This window comes from Dermacentor albipictus, chromosome 7, assembly GCF_038994185.2.
Source record: "Dermacentor albipictus isolate Rhodes 1998 colony chromosome 7, USDA_Dalb.pri_finalv2, whole genome shotgun sequence".
NCBI classification, from domain to species: Eukaryota; Metazoa; Arthropoda; class Arachnida; order Ixodida; family Ixodidae; genus Dermacentor; species Dermacentor albipictus.
Window position 1 is genome coordinate 34,904,258 of NC_091827.1, and position 19,112 is coordinate 34,923,369.

The 19,112-nt window shown below is 44.8% G+C and overlaps 1 protein-coding gene across 4 annotated transcripts in view; it reads right to left on the reverse strand.

Moving 5' to 3' along the window:
• Positions 1-452: 452 nt before the first annotated feature.
• The window catches only part of Khc-73 (Kinesin heavy chain 73), a 120,775-nt gene continuing 102,115 nt past the window's right edge, over positions 453-19,112 (reverse strand). For all 4 annotated transcript variants that reach the window (XM_070521882.1, XM_070521883.1, XM_070521881.1 and 1 more), the window contains 7 exons: positions 17,906-18,229; positions 17,113-17,297; positions 15,987-16,233; positions 14,595-14,814; positions 13,024-13,182; positions 10,275-10,427; positions 453-5,915 (listed from right to left, as the gene is read on the reverse strand). In XM_070521882.1, coding sequence (XP_070377983.1) covers positions 5,758-5,915; positions 10,275-10,427; positions 13,024-13,182; positions 14,595-14,814; positions 15,987-16,233; positions 17,113-17,297; positions 17,906-18,229 — 1,446 coding nt within the window. In that variant the 3' untranslated portion in view covers positions 453-5,757. The remainder of the gene's footprint in view (positions 5,916-10,274; positions 10,428-13,023; positions 13,183-14,594; positions 14,815-15,986; positions 16,234-17,112; positions 17,298-17,905; positions 18,230-19,112) is intronic.

Consider the following 19,112-nt stretch of genomic DNA (forward strand, 5'->3'; position numbering starts at 1 on the left):
CGGTCAGAGAAAATTCAAAACACAAGCAAAATATGCGTTAATTCTCGCGGCTTTAATGTACACCTTTCACTTTCCCACGACGTGACATTGCACCACGTCATGTTGCGCCACCCAAAAACAGCAGGGCATTTGCGGAAGTCGGCACGCCATGGTTGTCAAGCCTGCTTAACCAGCAATTATTTCCTTCCTCCACGAGTCCAAGGCGAGAAAAATTTTGTGACCCGTTGTTGGGAGACTGTCCATGCCACAAAAGAAGTGTGCCGCATCACTTCCTGCTCCAGGGTGTCATGATTGGCAGCACAGGACAAGACACCTGCCCAACGCAGAGCGCAGGACAACGAAATGAACCAAGCACAGTCTTTTGAAACTATGTTGTAGGTATTTTATTCTACAAGGATCCTTGACCAAATTTGATGGACTTAGTTAAGCCAGCAGCAAGGACTTCCCTCAGCAACATGATGTACAATCTTTAATCGCCACAGTATAGTGCACCAAAGGAAAAGTAACGATTAGTTTCATTTTGATTACGTTGGGGACTATGACTCGCTCTCGTGTGAACTGCATGACTTTTCGAGTAGGCTAGGAAAGAGAGGGAGAGAAACAATAGATGGCCTGCTGCAAGACAGAACTTTTCTTTTTTTTTTTTTCTGCGCAAAGTTTGCTTCTACGGGGTTAAACAGAGAAAAGTGCATGCCGTCTGGATTTTCTCTGGACAACGTCGGACGCACAGACGGCACTTTTCCTGGCTCTCAAACCTGTTGGGCGCGTCCCACGGGCACAGAAGAGCTAGGACGAAGAATGACCAGCGGAGACAGTCTGTGAACGATCACAACCGAGACGGTATACAAGGCCAATAAATACGGCTAGGCTTAGCTGTTGCAGCTTCAACAGGCCCTCTGCCTCGCTCTCTGGACTAGCACTGCTTGGAAAAAAAAAAAAAGAAAAAATTGCCGAGACAACCCGAGAACACGATGCCAGTGATTGTTGCGCTCACTGGAAAACGGTGCTCAACTCAATTGCCACTGAAACGTGGGGCCGGCAACGCCCAGCAGAAACAGTAGGATTTGACAGATGATGTACGTGATGAAATGACGAAGTGACTCCTGTTATATGCACACACATTAGCCAGTATATTTGACTTTATTATTTTTGTGTGTGTGATTGGGATGACCGTAAACCTGATGCTCTATACAGAGCCGCACATGAGGCCAACTGCATGCGGCAAAGCCTCACTTGAGCTCAATCTGACAAGATGGTTAGCATATGTCAGCAAAGTAACAAGTGTAGCAAAGCGTTGCGGTTAGCGACTGCACAAATTTTTTTTACGCTGTTCAGACTGTCTCGTACCCTTAGTGGTTTGTTGCACAGCTATGCCATGATGTGGATGTGATGCCAATTTCAGAATTGCACATGGTGCGGTAGGAGCTTTCAGAAAGCTATTATTTTTTGCCTTTAAGATATGCGCTGGATGTATTGGAAGTGTGGCCACATGCAAAGCATATGCTATGTGCTTGCGCAAATATTCTTTTTTTTTTATGCAATGCAAATATTTATAGAAATATTTCTTGCACAATGCAAAATTTTAACTGCAGTTGGCTGCTAAGGCTTACACCAATGATTCTGGAACGTATGACTATTGTCTCTGACGCGCCTGTTTGCATATAGCGCACAAAAAGTTTTGCAGCAAGCCTTCTCTGTAGCTGCAATATTGCTACAATTATATATTTCATTTTTGACGCTACGCAAAATATCGCTGCAGTTGGCCTTTAAGACATACACTGATGCATCAGGAATGCATAACTCCATTTAAATGTTTACGGTAACGGTAAAGGCCCCACGTTTAAAACGGTTAAACGTGGGGCTTTTACCTGGCCAAGGCTTGATAAAAAAAGAAAAAAGAAACATAAGAAATAGAGCATAGTCCAGAATACAACCCTTATGTGACATTCCAGTGGCCAAGTGGCATCCCAAGAAGCTTGGCAATAACAAAGCTCTGGTTGCCAGAAAAAGTGTTCACATTCTACACAATAAAATACAACAGGCAGTCAACACTAAAAGCAAAGAAACATGCCCAAGCGGGCAGGGGTCACGTTTAAAAGCCCCGCGTCCTAACTTTATAAGGGCAGTGTCACCAAGTAACGACGCACGTGTGCAAAATGCACACATCATGGAATGTTTCGTCTTGTGGGAATGCACAACAAATTTACACGTTTAGGTGAACTCTCTTCCTCTAGGAGCAGTTCTCCGACAAAGTTGGTTGAGTCAAAAAAAGTAACCCAACGTAAAAAAAAAAAAAATTCCCCCACACATACACGATAGTCATCAGCCAGTTGTATTGCTTTCGGTCCATGCTAGCATTGAGACTGTGAAGTGCTATGCACTATTCATCAGCCTCAAAATTTTAACTTCTAAAAATCATTTCTCGCGCTCAGGACCCAACTTGCAACATACCTTCACTGCAACAGGTTCAACAGAGGAGCGAATGACGAGTTTTTGGGAAAAAGAAACAAAAGCCTCGGATCTCCATAAAGAAGTTCACCGTTTCCTTTCCTTTCCAAAGTCAACACTTGCTGCAAAAATGTAATCTTAGCTCAAATGAAATAGAAACAACATTATCAAACAGTGTCAACGACAAACATGAAAAAAGGAATGCAACAGGACAGTGTGCCCAGGACAACCAACTTTCCTTACTATTGCAATACATTTCTAGTATACAGAGCTTTTATAAGTGTGTCAGTGCACTGTCCTGTTCTTTTTTCTTCCTGTTTGTATTTATCGCTGTTTCATCACTTTACCATCTAAATGGCCAGGTGCCCCTACTTTTGCAGAAACATTAAAATTTTGCCTTGGCAATGAAATAAGGAAGAGTTATGTGGCTTAAAGCATTGCAAACATGATTGGAAAGGTACGCCGACGAATGAAAAATGGGCCCGAGCTGTAATGAATAGCTAAAATAAGAAAACGAGAACAAAAAGTGACGTCACTGTTCCTTAATATCACACCGGTGTGCCTTGGAAACAACGTGCTAAACGTGCGACGAAAAACAAGTAAACGCAAAAAGGTGCAGACACCCGCCTCGCCCGTTTCTTAACTGCAAATGTCGACACCTTCGTATTTCTCTATAGTACATTTCGAAAAGCATGGTGGCGGATGTAAAGATAAAACTGCATGCGAAATCTACTCGTGCGCCATGTACACAATACGTGTATATACTCTAAACTATGCCTATATATGGACGATATACCTCTGTAATATACAACCAAACAAAACAGTTTAACAAGAGATATATAAAAAAAAGAAAACCTAGAAATCTTTGGGAACAAAACAGAGTTACACCGAAAGAAAATGCGCCTAAAAAAAAAAACATAACAGGACTCGCTCAGAACAGGAACTCGTCGTCTACCCACAGGAGGAGCGTGTTCCAACACAACTTGATCACAATGACATACTGAATGAAAATTAAAAGAAAGAACAAAGGCGATTTAAAAACTTGCGCATGTGGGAGCGGTTTCGGAAAGTGTAGAGTCGAAATTTAAACGAAGGCAAAGGGTTAATGCATTACCCATTACCAGCCTCCACAAACTGCAAGCTTGCTGACAAGCACCAAAAAACAACCTCTCCTTCCAGCAAACCATTCCAGCGAAATACACAGTGAAACCTGGATGTAATACACATATGAACAGCAGGCAACTCTTGCCTGTGAAGACATCGTGCAGATTACAGGCGATTAACCACAATGTGAAAATGAAAATTCGAGGGAAGATCAGGCAACAGACAGCCGTTGCGGCTGTAATGACTCGTGCGTCCCGCTTTTAACAACAGTGGACGTCATGAAAAAGGACAAAAGGCGTCAACGACATGGAGCGCATTTACGACGTACTTCAGACGCGGCATCGTTTGGCGCCGGTGCGTCTGCTTCACACCCCATGATGACCACAAGGTTATGATTGCTGAAATGTGTCCGATCTGGCATACAGTTTCATACTAATATTACTAGAAGAAAATATGGTGCCAGTATCTATGCATACTCCTAGTACAGCATGGTACAAGGAAACAGATGTACCCATCTTAACTTTGTCCCTCTAGCTTTACACAACCTTCTGGTTTCTTGTTTTAAGAAAATACTGGCAGATCAAATTTACTGTTCTGCAATGATTGTCCCTCCAATCTCTACCATCACATGGTTTTAACGTTAGGTAGAAATCAAATGTATCTAAATTACCTAAAACAGTCAGCCATGTCGATTTTCACTGCCCAAAAGCCATCCAGATCTAGCGATACACACACTTGGCAGTGTCAGGACTATACGTGCCGTCTGAATGACACAATTGGATGAAGCGGAGTTGTAAATGTTAAAATGCTCCCCCGCTCTAAATAAACATTGTGCAACTGGCATGCAACACCCAGCTGAACTGCAACTAACAATAAAAGAACATCTCAACAAAGCCAAGCCAATTCGTAGAAAGGTCCCTCTACTACCCACCGCTCCCCTGGTAGCTGAGAAACTGCAGCTTCACATTTTTCTCTAGTGATTTTAGTAGGAAACTTTGAGCCATCAGATATCATGATCTTGGATTGTAGCGCGAAGTGAACACGGACACAGAAAGGAGCTCCTTTCTGCTCCTTTCTGTGCACAGTCTGCTCCTTTCTGTGTCCGTATTCACTTCGCGCTACAATCCAAGATAATGTTACTGTACCAACTCGCCCAACTTTCTATCCTTTTCCATCAGATATCCCCTTGCATTTTGGCTTGGATCGACAAGGCGATCGTTGCGAAACTTAAGACGGACAAACCGGCACAGCACGACATCGCAGCAGGAAATGCGCTCCAAGCAGTTGTCGCTTAAACTTCAAGGCATTGCGAGAGATTACAACCGCCTCGAGCAGCAGAGAGAGAGAAATAAAAAGCATGTGAACACGAGAAGGAACACTTGAGGGGGAGGGGCTGGTATCGGTGTACACTTATGAACAAATGCGAAGGGAACATGTACAAAGGGATGACGTAATAATCCGGCACTGTGGACGTCGGCTCCCCCCACACTGCCACGCATGGTTTCCTTTGGGCAGCCATGCGCTGAGCTGCATTTCGAGCCCGTCGTGCGACGAGACGGGTCGTCCCGTGGAAGTCCTCCTCCAAAAACAGTGAGCAAATGAAACGCCAAAATGCTGTGGCCTGTGTACTCGGTTCAACAGACGTTAAAAGAAATTCTTTTGTGGGTACTACCGAACCGTCTGCTAGTGCTCGAACCTCGCACAGAGATTGCATTCTGACGTCTCTTCTTGCAGGCAGACAGTGAGACCGGACCATTCTGCTTGCTAGACTTGCTCTGTTGACTGCCAGGTTTGTGGACGACAGCAATTGCGCTTCACTTCTGCTGGCATCATTTGCAGATGACAGTGATCCTTGTTTACAACTGCGGAACAAACCAGGCGAGTACTGATGCCGAACGTGTTATTGTACAAGGCAATGAAATGCACACTGTGCGAGGTCGGAGCGTTAACAAACCAGTAGCACAGGCAGAAGGATCCTTTAACAATTATCGAACCAAATACTTGTCACAGCATACAGGTGGACCTGAAGGGTAAAAATATATAAAGAAACAAACAAACACTAATAAAACGAGGCAATGCCACGAAGAAACCATCACATAAACTTGCGAGTGGCAGGAGGGGAGCACTGGGGGGTCAATGAACGCGGCATATATGCTTCCTCAGTGAATGCCTGGCTGGCTTCTCTTTCCTGGCTGCTGCGCAGTCTCACTTGTGGGAGCGGGGGCTGGACCTTGAAGTAGTGGACCGGACCATTTCGGAGACGCCGCTGGCCCGCCGCGCGACGTTCTCTGTCGACCCTAGGAACACCCGGCTACTCTGCAGGCTGCCCATGCTTCTGGACATAATGCTGTCCCGACCAGTGCCTGCAAGGAGGACAGTCGTCATCCCCATTATCATCATCAGGCTAGTCACAGCGTGTGGAAAGTCTCCTCCCTCCATTGCATGCCTGTGATCGTTCTCTGTGTGATGCTGACTAAAATGGAAGTGTCATGAAAGGACCATACCCTTGCTTCGTACCTAGCAGGCAGTGGTGCAGACGCTGCACAAGTGGTGCGAGCATCATGTTTTGCAGCACAGCTGTTTTTGATGTGCGATGCTTTCCGAGGAATAACTAAGTGCAGTAGAATCTCGTTAATTCAAACTCCAAGGGGGACTGGAAATCTGTTCAAAGAAAATGGAGTTCAAACTAAGGCGAGTCTCTTTAAATATCGCGCCCGATCAATTGTGCGATACAGCACGCAAATTTGTGGAAAAAAAGAACTTACATTGTATTCATGCAAATATGGTACTATGGGTGTTTGAATAGTGAAATTTCTGAATCTAATATGAATGCAGTCAACTTCTGTTAATTAGGCCCTGGCGGGACCAACAAAACTGAATTATTTGGCGGGTCGAATTAAACAATATGCAAAAAATAAGGAACTATACTACACACCGTTGATTCATTTGGCAGTATTCTGCCTAATCTACATGTGCCAAAATCAACTGTGCACCCACTTTCTATGTGTCTAAAGTAGAAAACTAGTGTAGAAATGACATTAAATCTCCTAAAGAGTCGCAGTTCCGCCGCAAAGGCAAAAAATTGATTGCAATAGCAAATTACTAGACAGCTACACAAAGTAAAGTTAGTAGTTTTACAGCAGCATAAGCTGCCGTAAACATTTGCTTCTAACTAAATTATAAGCATGTTGTCATGCAGGCATGAACACAATTCACTTGATGACCACACACACTAGCGGTCAAACGCAAGGTGTCATGAAGAGCAGCACTTGCGGCTCGCTTCAATGCAAACTAGGCATGCCAGAACACAGTGTATGCGAAGCTATTACCTATGTCAGGCCACGTAGCATTCGAACCCACTACAGATTACCTCCAAGATTGGGCACACATGGCCGTCCTCGGCCACCGCACCCCGAGTAGAAGACGAGATGCACACTAACCAGCCCCCTCCCCCCTTTCTCTCACGCACGCGCGAGCAGACGCTACCGCATCAAGCCACCATCCTTCTCGGCTCACCCTCGCCTGCTTTCCCTTGCAGCTACAGCATACAGTGCGCGGTCGCAATGTTATCGCACTTGGACTTTATACGGAACATAATGGCAACGACGACAGCGAAAATTCGTCTGGATTGTCCATATACAGTAAAACCTCGTTAAACCGTACCCGCTTAAACAGTAGTTTCGGTTTAAAAGTAGTAAAGTCAATTCCCCGACTCAGCGGCCATTGAACGTAATGTATTTTGTATCCGCATAAACCGTACCAGCTTATTGCGTACGCATCGGTTAAAACGTAGCGTTTCCACTTTTCGTCGCGCAAACACGGCGGTGCGTCGTCTCCATCGGGCGGCCCCGGCAGAACAACAAGCCTCAGAACAACAAGCCTACAACGGCCTCCAAGCGCCCTGTGCGTTTGCACGTGAAGCCGCATCAACATCAACATCATTTCGACGCCGCATGGACGCCGTGCCGGAGAGCGTTGTAGCGTCGTGCAAGCGAGGACTCGCGTCATGCCGAAGCTAGGATAAAAAAGACGCCGGGTGCTCAGCATAGAAGAAAAATCAGACATCGTCCGTGCTACCGAACGTGACACGAAAGAAGTCGGCGCTGGCCCGCGATATGGATCTGCTTTTGACTACAGTGTGTGGCATTTGGAATGCGAAGTTGCTCGGCAGCTCTGCTGCGACCGCGAAGAGATGTCGGCTACGAGGTTCGACTTTTCACCATCGTTGCCGCTGTTCTTGCCGAAGTGTCAACTAGCGACAGTGACAGCGACAGGACGACACGGAAAGCGACAGCACGGGCTATTCAGGCCCAACAGTGGCAGAAGCTGCGCGTTACGTCAGCCTCATGAATGCGATCGTCGCAAGAACAGGGGCGCGATAACGTAACCATTCCAAACGAAAAGTTTTCCGAACTCCGGCACCCGGCAATGAAAAAGGCGCCCCGGGACTTATGCAGCACTACTGCGCGCGTGCACGGAGAATACGTAACGCCAATGAGGAATCTGCCGTGCGAGTGTTTGCCGAGAGGAGGGGGGCTGGCTGAGAAGCTGGCACGCAGCTTCAGTAAGTTTGAGGCCGCTGTCGTCATGCTAGGCCGCCGCGATATCAAACGAAAATAACATTTACGTCCCGCGAAGTGAATAAATACTGCATGTTTTTCCCCTTTCATCGCACTCTCTCTGAGTTGCGTTTTCGACAGATAAGTGGGCGATCTCATGCTATTTCGCTTAAACAGTACTACCGTTTAGTACGTACTTTTTCCGAGCTCCTGCCGACTACGGTTTAACGAGGTTTCACTGTAACTGCAAAAATTGACAGTCACTTTAGCATACGCCAAAGAGGGTGAAAGCGAGAGCACGTGTGCTCGAGACATTCATTAAATTACCTGACATTCTCATTCGAGTGTGTCGTTGCTACTTATTACTTGTTTTCTCCCATAAAGGTTGTGGGTTCAAGTGCCTTAATTGACTTTGTTACAACACCAAAGGTCGTAGGTTCGACTTCCACATAAGCTCGAGGGTTCAACGCCCACTAAAGTTCACGGGTTCGAGTTCCTGAATTACCTCTATCTTAATTACCTTTTCCTTCTTTTTGGCATGATGAGCGGCATCAGAGCCAGCTGTGGGAGAAGAAGAATGCACAAGCAGTGGCACGAGCACGTGTCTACGCAAGCAACACAAGCATGAAATTTGCGGGGAGTACATTTGGTGAAAAAAGGAACTGGACTTGCACTATGCGTCCCGGCTAATGTTAGCCAAGCTGTTTAAAAAAAAATCATTTATGGTGCAAGATAAAATTATAAAACCTAGGGGGTTTGGTCGTCAGAGATCTGATGAGTGAACATTACAGGTCATACGATTGTATCGCCGAGTTTTCTAAATCCTTTTTTTTCCTTGAACAGCTTTGTTAGCATTAGCTGGGATGCCCTCTATACATTGAGACGTGCATGTAAAGCCCATTCACAACTAGACTTCAGCACAACTGAGCCGCTTCTGAATGAGAAACAACGACCATCAATTATCTGGGCACCATGGCAGTGACAGTAATGAAACAAGGAAAAAGCACTTTGCCAGACACACACACAGTGTAGCGTTCGCTGAAGGAGAGAAGTGTGACATCTCAACAGCATTACTTATAATATATGCAAACATGGTGATACTGGCCAAATGATAAAACAGAACAATTTCGTACGTAAGCTGCCTAAATGCAAACCATTCTTATTGAATGACCGGAAATTATTGAGCAGAAGTTATCCGCCCTGTGCGTTCCCTCGGGAATTGGTGGGGTGCAACTGCAGCTATTCTGCAGCCAAATCCTTTGCAACAGCAGGAACAGTCCTCGCATCCATCGTTCTCTCTCCCTAGAGACTACAATATGTCTCTAGGAAGAGAGAATCACTTATATATTCGAAAGAAGCAAACATTTCACTTCTAACAGTGAATTCTTGAACTGAATACAAATAGCAAGGAATATCCTGCTGAGACCCCTTGCACATTACCACATTGCACATTGCCTTCAGTCCATTTCAAAGTCAACTCTGAAAAACATTCACCCTGGATGTCTGTATGACATCAGATTCAGGTGGAACTGCGTGGAAGTGATTGGATAATATTCTTCCCATTGGCTTTCGAGAAAGCTTATGCTCATTTGGTCTATGTATATGGGACATTGAATCGTTCCATATAGCATCCAAAAATTCCACATGTTTTCTGTATAATTCTCATGGAATCTATATGGATTTCATATAAATTCCACACAACTTCTGTAAGGACTGCACCATGAAGTTCGTTCAAATATAGCGAGACGACATGGAAATACAGGGTTGTCACATCGAGCTGTGATTTAAATAACTACGCCACGTCTTCGTCTCTCAGTTTAGGTGAAGAAGAGTGGTTTTTACTGCAATACACAAAAGGAGATGATTACTCTTTTCACGCACATGGGGAAATACTTTCAGTACCTAACCTTTACAAGTAAAAATAAAAAGGACTACTTAATATCTACAACCAATTAGTCGTTAACAAGAAGCAACGTGAAAGACGTTTTGTGGTCCCTGGAGTGTTGTCGGTTCTTGGAAGGATTTTAATTTGAAATTTTTGAGTATTTGTACAACCTTGCTAAGCACAGGAGAGACGCAACTTGTTTCATGCCATGCCCTGTCTCAACACTAGGCGCCATTCATGGCACGATAGCCGTGCAGAAACATCACACGACGACCTACCCTTGGCAGAAGCGTTGGCAGCCGCGAAAGCCCGACTCTGGCGCACCATGCGGCCCCTCTTGTCCAGCACCAGCTTGTCGGGCCTCACGAACACTCCGTACTTGGGCTTGCACTCAAAGTATCGCACACCTCCCACAGTGCCGTCATTGCGTCCTGCACCGTGCAAAGGGACAGGAGGTTTATTCAAATACCCTAAAGGCCCAGCAGGCATTACATAGGGGGGGAACAACAGTTAGTACAAAGCAACGCAGTACTACGATGTGTACAGAAGTCGCTCACCATTAACAGGATGTTGAAGAGAAAAACAAAAAATAAAGATACATATCAACAATAATCAACAAACATTCAACTGTTACAGAGAGTAGCGTTATATATACACACACATGTATGAAGTGAGGAGAGGGGAAGCATGATGGTTACAGCTCAAGGTGACATTTCAGGCTGGTTACAAACGCTTCGTAATCAATGACAGATGCAATGGTGCCAGGCAGAAGATTCCATTGATGGATGGCTAGGACGAGCGGCGAATGAAAGAAGAGGTTAGTGCCAGCAAAGATGGGTTCGACTTTGCGTTGGTGGTCAATGCGTGGGAATATGCGATGCGCTGGCGTGAGACGGGATAGACAGAACACGACAGAGGTAAGATGAAGACAGAACTTCTCCTTAGATGTTCGATTGAAGAAGGTAGGTACTTAAAAAGGTGCCTCGCCTTAACCCAGCCCATAGGGTTGACCACTTTCCTTTATTACCGATTCAAGTGGACTCAAGTTAAAAGAAAGAAGAAAAGGTGCTCATCACTCCCCAGAACTTGATGTTATAAACGCACCACATTTTATTCAAGTCAGTGGAACAGTCGCGAAATGAGAGTATATTTTAGTATTTCGCATGTTTAAATGGGGAGGACTACAGCTTTCTTGCATGCTCTCACACTGACCCTACAGTAAGCAATCACTGTGATATTCGTGAACTGGCTCGTCAGCAAGCCTCATGGGACATGACTAGCCAGAGAGTACACAGGATGAAAGGACTCACCGTAGACATCCACAATTACAAAATCAACAGCTTTAAACTGTCACCTCCTCCTTTCCCACATCGCCTTAGCCTCCTCGGATCCAACAGAATCCTGGTGACACAATACCTCTTGAAGTCATTACAGGATTGACTAGGCTTTGCTAGTTTCGGTTTTGAGGAGGTGCTAGCAGTGCATTGAAACCAAAACATTGATATTTTTTGCCCGAGTCTGTGGCCACATCGGCATGCCGTCGTGCAGTTGAAGTGTGAATGTTAAACGGCACACTGTAAGTTGTCTGAAATTTTGGAAATTCCTGTCAAGACCATGGCACGTCGAAAGCACATGCTGGTGGTGGTTGGCATGCAGGTGACATTTTTCTTTCAATTTTTTTTTTTCGTTATAGATGAAATACAGTAGAACTTGGTTAATATGATCTCATTATGCACGATTTCCTGGTGCCAACGAGTATGATCGAAATCACAAAAAAAATGACCCAATAAGAATTTTTCTGGCTGCTAGATCCCGTGCAAACCAGAAAAGGCACAAGGCAAGTGATCGGGAATAGTAAGCCGCCCACCGCAGCAACTTCTCCGCAATACTGCCCCGCCCGTCTTACGTGAATACGCTGGTGCACAGCAAGTTCCTTGTTCCCATACCAACGAATAACCTCCGGGGTTGTCGCATGCCGCATTCACAGCTGTCGCCGCCAATCCTATTGTGATGGGGATTTTTCCTATCTTCTTCACAACACGTGGGCCATAGTGCCATTGGAAGCTTACTGCACGCTTTTAATAGATAAAACCGAAACATGCCATTGTTCTCCATTGCAGGCCACAAAAAGGGAGCATCACATATTGCTCTGGAGGCACCGTAGGCATTATATTACGGTGTTGACTATCTCAATTTCATGGCAGTCTTAAGACACTATGTAACAGGAAAACGACAACTGGCTCTCTCATCGCTTGTGTCCTGCCAGCTTGCTGCAACGATTCGCGCTTAATGGGCACATCTAAACTTCCCGCCAAAATGCCCCGCACGAAGAAGCTACTGAACCAGGCCAAATTCGAGGAGCGCAAACATAAGCTTGTCGAAGCTGTAAAAACTACATTACATAGATGTCAGCTACAGGTCAAGTCTGTCAACTTTTTTTTTTTTGTGACTTCCGATCAAATGTCTTTTTCAGCCAGTGCATCTTCTCACTTTTTTTTTAGAACTTACGAAAGAGGTTTCACTTTAACGTATATTTTTCTTGCAACTATAAGGCAAATTTGCAATGTGTTATGTGGGAAGTTTGTGAGAACAACAACGTATTAACGAGGATTCTAATATGTAGGCGTCTATGAGCTTCTGCTGAGACCAGGCGTTAGTGACGTTTTACTGGGAAAGCGTATGAGCGAAGAATGCATGAGCAAGCTTTGTACTGTGTTGCGTTATAATTGCAACAATTAAACAGTGATCATGCATATGTGCAGAGTCATACTGCGGTCACGCGAAAAAAAAAAAAAAGGTAAGAAAGAAAAGAAGAAGAAAAAAAGAACCGCACACAATTGCTTGGAAATTATAAGAGAAAGCGGAATAAGTAACACCACAGGAACGATTGATGCCGCATGCATAAAGTTAAGACAAATCTCTGCACTAGCCATCATTTCAACGGTAGCTGATTGATCGCAGCACAGGAGTTCCTACTAGCAATTAGAACAGGAAGCTATACTGTCTTAATAAGGCAGATAGACGTACCTGTGGGAGTGTCCAACTCTACGCCGACCCAGAGCCCGGGAGAAAACTGCGTTGGCCCCAGGAAGGAGACCACGCCTGTCTTGTTGTACGGACTGATCATGACACTCTCGCCCAGCACAAGCCAAGCCGGAGCTGTCCAATAAGCCGTCGAGGACCCATCTGCGTTGAGAGAAAGCATCGTAAAGTTGGGCTCCCCGACTTCCGTGGAAGAAACTGTTTTTCTTGAAACACAAAACACGATTGACCCAATTTTGAGGTAACCAGTGCAAAGGACGCAATAGGTTAATGAAACAGGCACGAAGATGGCATAAAACTAAGTTTGCACCAAATAAAAACACGTACACGTGAGCACACACACAAGCAAACACATGTACACGGATGGACTCTCATGCAAGTGAGTCCTAAAATGTGTCTTAAAGGGGCATTAAAGAGAAACTCTGAATCGGTTTGTTCTGGTAAAGTATTCTTTATAAAGTATTTTAAGCAATTTTACGGCAATAGGCTGATTACTAAAAAAAGAAACGGCACGTCAATGTTCTGTTTTGTAAGTTTTGTGCCAGAGCCCCAGTGCTGGTACATCAGTGTCAAGTCAAAAGATTTCCAAAGGTATTTTTCATATTTGAGCTGTTGTCAAGCAGCAAACGTTCCCGAAACTTGCAGAGCTTTGTCTTAGGCTACTTTAAAACCCAATACAGATAATTTTTACCGATAAAAAACTTAACCCGGCACAACCAGAAATTGCCAAAATCCATGACACCACGGCAAGCTGATGCGGAAACACCAGAGGTGGGGGGGGGGGGGGGGGGCTTGCCACCCACATTTTGTTTTTGCATATTTTTTGGTTTACGAAGAGTGGCTCTCTTTGGTATAGAAATGGAGTAATTTACTAATACAGCTCAACTAATTTTTCTTGGTGGTGTCCCTTTAGCATCACAGAGTATCGTGCATAACATGGCAATGAAAGCAAGTTATGCATACTCTGCAATGAATAAAAACTCTCCCTGCTGGCAGCCTGTTTCAGCCTCTTTGAAAGTTTTACGCTCGTCAGTGCTGCTCATCCTGTTAGATTATCACCAAAAAACTTACAGCATAAGGATGCACACCAAGCAAAATTCATTCAGCCCAGTTTACTTACCAAAATCTGCAGAAACTTAAAATAAGTGTTTTTTTTGCATGTCACTGGTGCTTGCACTTTTTTAGTTGCCCTGTTAAGATGGTGCCGGTATGGCTTCACTTTCGAAACATCCTCCATTCTAGCGCCTCTTTTGAAAGTTTTATCAGCTTATTTGTTTAATTTCATTCACCCATCAATAGACTAAGTGTTCAAGCTTATAAAAGAGAGGGCATGTGAGATTGAATAGACCATAAGAACATATTTAAATATAGGACTTATGCCTAAAACATGCTCAAAAATGTGCAACGGTAATAGACAGGACTGTGCACAGACTAAACAAATATGTATTCAAATAAAGATAACCTTCAAAAAAAAAAAAAAAGAGAGAAAGAAAGAGCACACCTTTTATTTACTTATAATACGCTCAGACGGAGAGGACAGGAACTGCGGTGCTTACCTAGTGCCTCATCGCTGGTCGTACTGACGGAGAGGTTCTCGTCGGACGAGGATGACGAGGCGGGGCCGATGCCGTCGGCCGGAGAGCTGGAGCGTGGCAGGTTGAGTTCAGGCACTGAACTGGACATGTCTATACTGGCTGGAGTGCTGGCTGCCGGATAGGACTGCCTCTGCTCAGGCTGGACCGAGGAAGGTTGCGGCCTCCGCTGCACCAGTTGGGTCTGTAACAACACGCAGTGTTGGCCGTTACGTCAGCACTGCTTGCTCACTTAAACGGACACTAAAGAGAAGTACTAGGTCAGTTTATACCGATAAAGTATTCTTTCACAACTGTATTAAGGGTAATTTCCCGGAAATAAGTTGCTTGTTAAAAAAAAGAAACTCAAGGTTGTTCCATTTGTTGAATCTTGTGCCGACATCCCAGCTCTGGAATGGCCATGCAACGTCATGAATTCCAAAGTATCTTTTCGTATTTAGGCCCTTCTAACTTGGTAAGAGTTCTTGAAACATGCTGAGTTTATAAGCACTTGTTTCTGGGCAAGTTGTTACATTTTAACTTCAGCTTGAAAGGCACAAACACATGCACATGCAGGGCACACAAGAAAGGCAAAAGCTAAACAAAGTGTTGTGTTTGGCTTTGAATTTTCTTGTGTATGCTGAATGCGCATGTGTTTGCACCCTTCACACTCGCACTATGCTGAGTTACGTCTTTAGCTCTTCTAGGGTACAACGTAGTTCATCTTAATCGATGGAGAGCTAACCGAACCTGAGTAGACGCCATCAAAATTCATGACACCCTGGCAAACTAGCGCAAGAACTTCAAGGTGGCACTGACCCCCGTCTATCGTTCTTGCCCCTTTTCCAGCTCACCAAACCTGTTGTAAGGGCAAGAGTGGCTTATTTGGTATTGCAAAAGGGTAATTTACAAATATAGCTTGACTAAACTTTTTTTCTCTTTGGTGTCCCATTAAAAGGGTGCTGTGACACTTTTTTGAACACTGCGAGAAAACTACAGATTGCATCACAATCTGTAGGCAATGCTGGCATGAGCATGCAAGCGAAACATTGTTCCGTTGCGTGCAGCAGGTAGCCTACAATCACACATAAAAGATTGCTCTCTCTACTACAGCGTTTGAGGCCCCCCCCTCTCTCTCTCTTTTGCCACTATCAATGACATCATGGCCAGTGTGATTGGCCACAAATGCTAACCATCGGGCCCACATGATCACGATTGTAATTGCAACTTACTCCTGAGTGAAAGCTCACACACACAGACGCCCACTCTTCAAGTTTTCTAGAAAATGTAGCAGCGATGGCTGTTAAGCTTAAATGCATTCAATGTCTGTCAATTAGCGTAGCTTCAAATAGCACGATACACGGCACAGAGCCTCACCAGGCCGATGACAGCAGCGTCTTCCGGCGAACTCTGTGTGTCAGAGGTGTTGGCGGGTGGCAGGTTTTTGTCTTCTTGAACTGTAGGTGCGGCAGGCAGCTTGTCCTGTGCGATTGTACTCTTAGCGTTTTTGACGTGCCAACTCTTTTCCCTGGCTTCGTCGATGTTGTCTAGGTGATTCTGCTTCGGTTCTTGGTCTCTGGCTCTGTCCGCAGTGCCGTCCGACTTCTCCTGTGGCTTGTCACAACTGGCGGTAACAAACAAGAATGAACAAACAACATTTAGAGATTCATGGACATCAAGCTTAGTAAAACATGTTGCTCGTTATGATGCATCATGTGCATCATCACTCATCATCAAAGAGTATGGCTATGCAGAATGCATGCAGTGGCCTAAGGCAAACTACAAGCAGGCATTGCGAAAGGATTACTAGGTGGGTGAACTGCTGTGGATTCATAGCTGTGAAAGGCGTCCTGTTCAACGTTAAACATGACTTGCAGCAAACGACTTGAGGACCTTAACAAACAAAGTCTAAGAATAGGATTCTACCAGCACTAACGTATGAGGCAGAAATGTGGAGGTTAATGAAGAAGCTTGAGAAGATGTTAAGGAGTGTACAACAAACAAAAGAACGAAAAATGATGTACGATGTAAAGCAAGAGAAAGACAGCGGTGTGGATTAGAGAGAAAACAGGGGTAGCCAATATTCTAGTTGACATTGAGAGGGAGAAATGGAGCTGCACAGGCCATCCAATGTGCAGGGCAGATAACCGGTGGTCTATTAGAGTTACGACGGAATGGCTGCCGAGGGAAAGGAAGCATATTGGAGGACGGCAGAGAATTACGTGGTGGAGTTGGGGAACACGCCCTTCTTTCCTTTTTTTTTTCTTTTTCAGAAAATTGTGCCAGCAATCCCCTGCACGGTTCAAGCAAAGACAACACCAAAACCGACTTCAGGCCGTTCAAATGTGTTGCCGCATAACACAGGTGTGCTGCGGCAAAGCTGACTTCAGGAAACCAGTCATCATTGTGTGATATATATTGGGCACTTGGCCACTTTTTCTTTTCTGCCAAAAAAATGGAGTGCGAGGACTGTGCAAGGATTATGCAAAAGCCACACGGCTACCTTATGTTGGACTGGCTGTCAGCAGGTGCCGCAGGCCTTGGATCCATGAGGTCAGGGGTGCCGGCATCTTCGTTTCCCCCGACACTCCGCAGTGACCCAGAGTCCTCGCTAGAAAGTGGTGTCGAGGACAAGGCTTGTGACCCATAACCACTGGACACCATGCTTGGAGGAGTGGCCATCTTGCCCTGAATATGAGTAATACATGTAGGTATTAGACGCACAAACATGTCCAGATAATCTAGAATGTGATTGCAAAGTCATGATCCATTCACATATGCAACAGTAGTTGAAGTTGCAAGCACTTTCAGATGACGTCCATTTCAGCAAAAAAAGAAAAGGACAGTAAAGTACACAATAGCTGCTAAGAATTGTACAGAGAAAGCTGCATAAGAAGGAAGCATTTTCTATGTAATACTTTCACTGTACTAGTCATAGCATTGTCCTCGGAGCTGAAGCTACAGCTAGTAACAGAGTGACCAGATTAACATGAGCTTAGCAATGCAAGCTTTGCATGTGAGTTCAGCAAAAATACCATCAATGCAAGCTTTGCATGTGAGTTCAGCAAAAATACCATTCACTGATTATGGTTGGCTTCTGAGCAATATAATATGTATCTGTTTTGTCCGCTTTACATGTATCTGTTTGTCCATCATATGGTTGTGACAAACAAAAATAGAGCCCCCTTGCTCATTCCTTCTTCCTGTAAGTTTCCATCAAAACAGTTGAGCAGTGGCTGAACGAGAGTGCCTACATGTTTTATTCGCAATTTAAAGCAGTTGAACCTGCTCCTTACCACAAGGTCGGCGATGCCGTCGCTTGTGATGGAGTGAGTCATGGCGGCGACTGGTTTCGGCTGCCGATCGTCGCTGCCTTCAGACTTCACCTCCTCATCTTTGCCGGCTGCCCAGTAGGACTTGAACTCCGTGAACTCCTCCCCTTGGTCCTTGTCCTCGGACTCCGGCACCTGACCGCTCTCTTCTTCCGCCGCTTTCTCGGCCACATCCAGCAAAGGTGACGTCGCTTGCTCTTTCTTTACTTCTGAGGCGGTGGCGTCTACTGCCGCCTCCACGTCAGTCCTGCTAAGCGCCGTCGCCGTTGGCCTCTGCTCGTCTTCAGACTACGCAACAAAGAATTGAACTCTTTCAAGTCCCAACATCTAGAAAACACGGTTTCTATACCTGCTTAAAACTCTTTCATGCACATAACTTCCATTTTTACGAGGAAAGTGAACGAGTAAGCTGGCAAAGTTTCAGGCTTGTTTTAACTGCTTTTACACAGTGCAGACGACACACAGAAAAGGAGAAAAAACAGACAACATAGGTGCAGTAGCAGACGGTGCCCAGCTGTTCCTCTTCCTCATCTGTGTGTTCTCGACACTGAAGAATAACAGTTACGACAAACTCAATGCTGTTTAGCTAATCTAGCAATGTTTGTAATTCATGCCTAAAGTCAAAGTTTCTTTCGTCCAGTACTGAACTAATCCTGCAGACTGAAGTAAGATTGGTACTGGTGCTTGGCTATTCCCGCAAATAAGCTGTGTGCTTGCAAACAGACAGGTACACTGCAGGGAAAAGAGCAGACGACAATATTACTACTGTTCTTTTACGGTATTATTCAATGCATTCAATAACAGTGTTTGGCAAGTAAGTTTTGAGAAAAACTTGCACTCAGTATTAATATTATCTTCTAAGACAATAAATTCCAGTAGAACTTGTCTATATCTGTTTCTTTTTTTAGCTGCATGGAATGTGAAGGCGCCACTGCCACATCATCGTGCCATAACACTTTTGCTCCTTGTCTATCACAATGCTCCTCATATTGAAAACATTTTGGGCAGTCCGAACATATTTTTTAACTATAACGTCGCTCTACTGAGTCACCAACTATTATCGTTTCAAATATGAGCCCATGATCAATTAAATTCACTTGCTTGATTTTTTTTCTTCATGCGAAAAAAATAAAGAACCACAAAAAGGTGCTAACATAATGAGTGCCTAGAA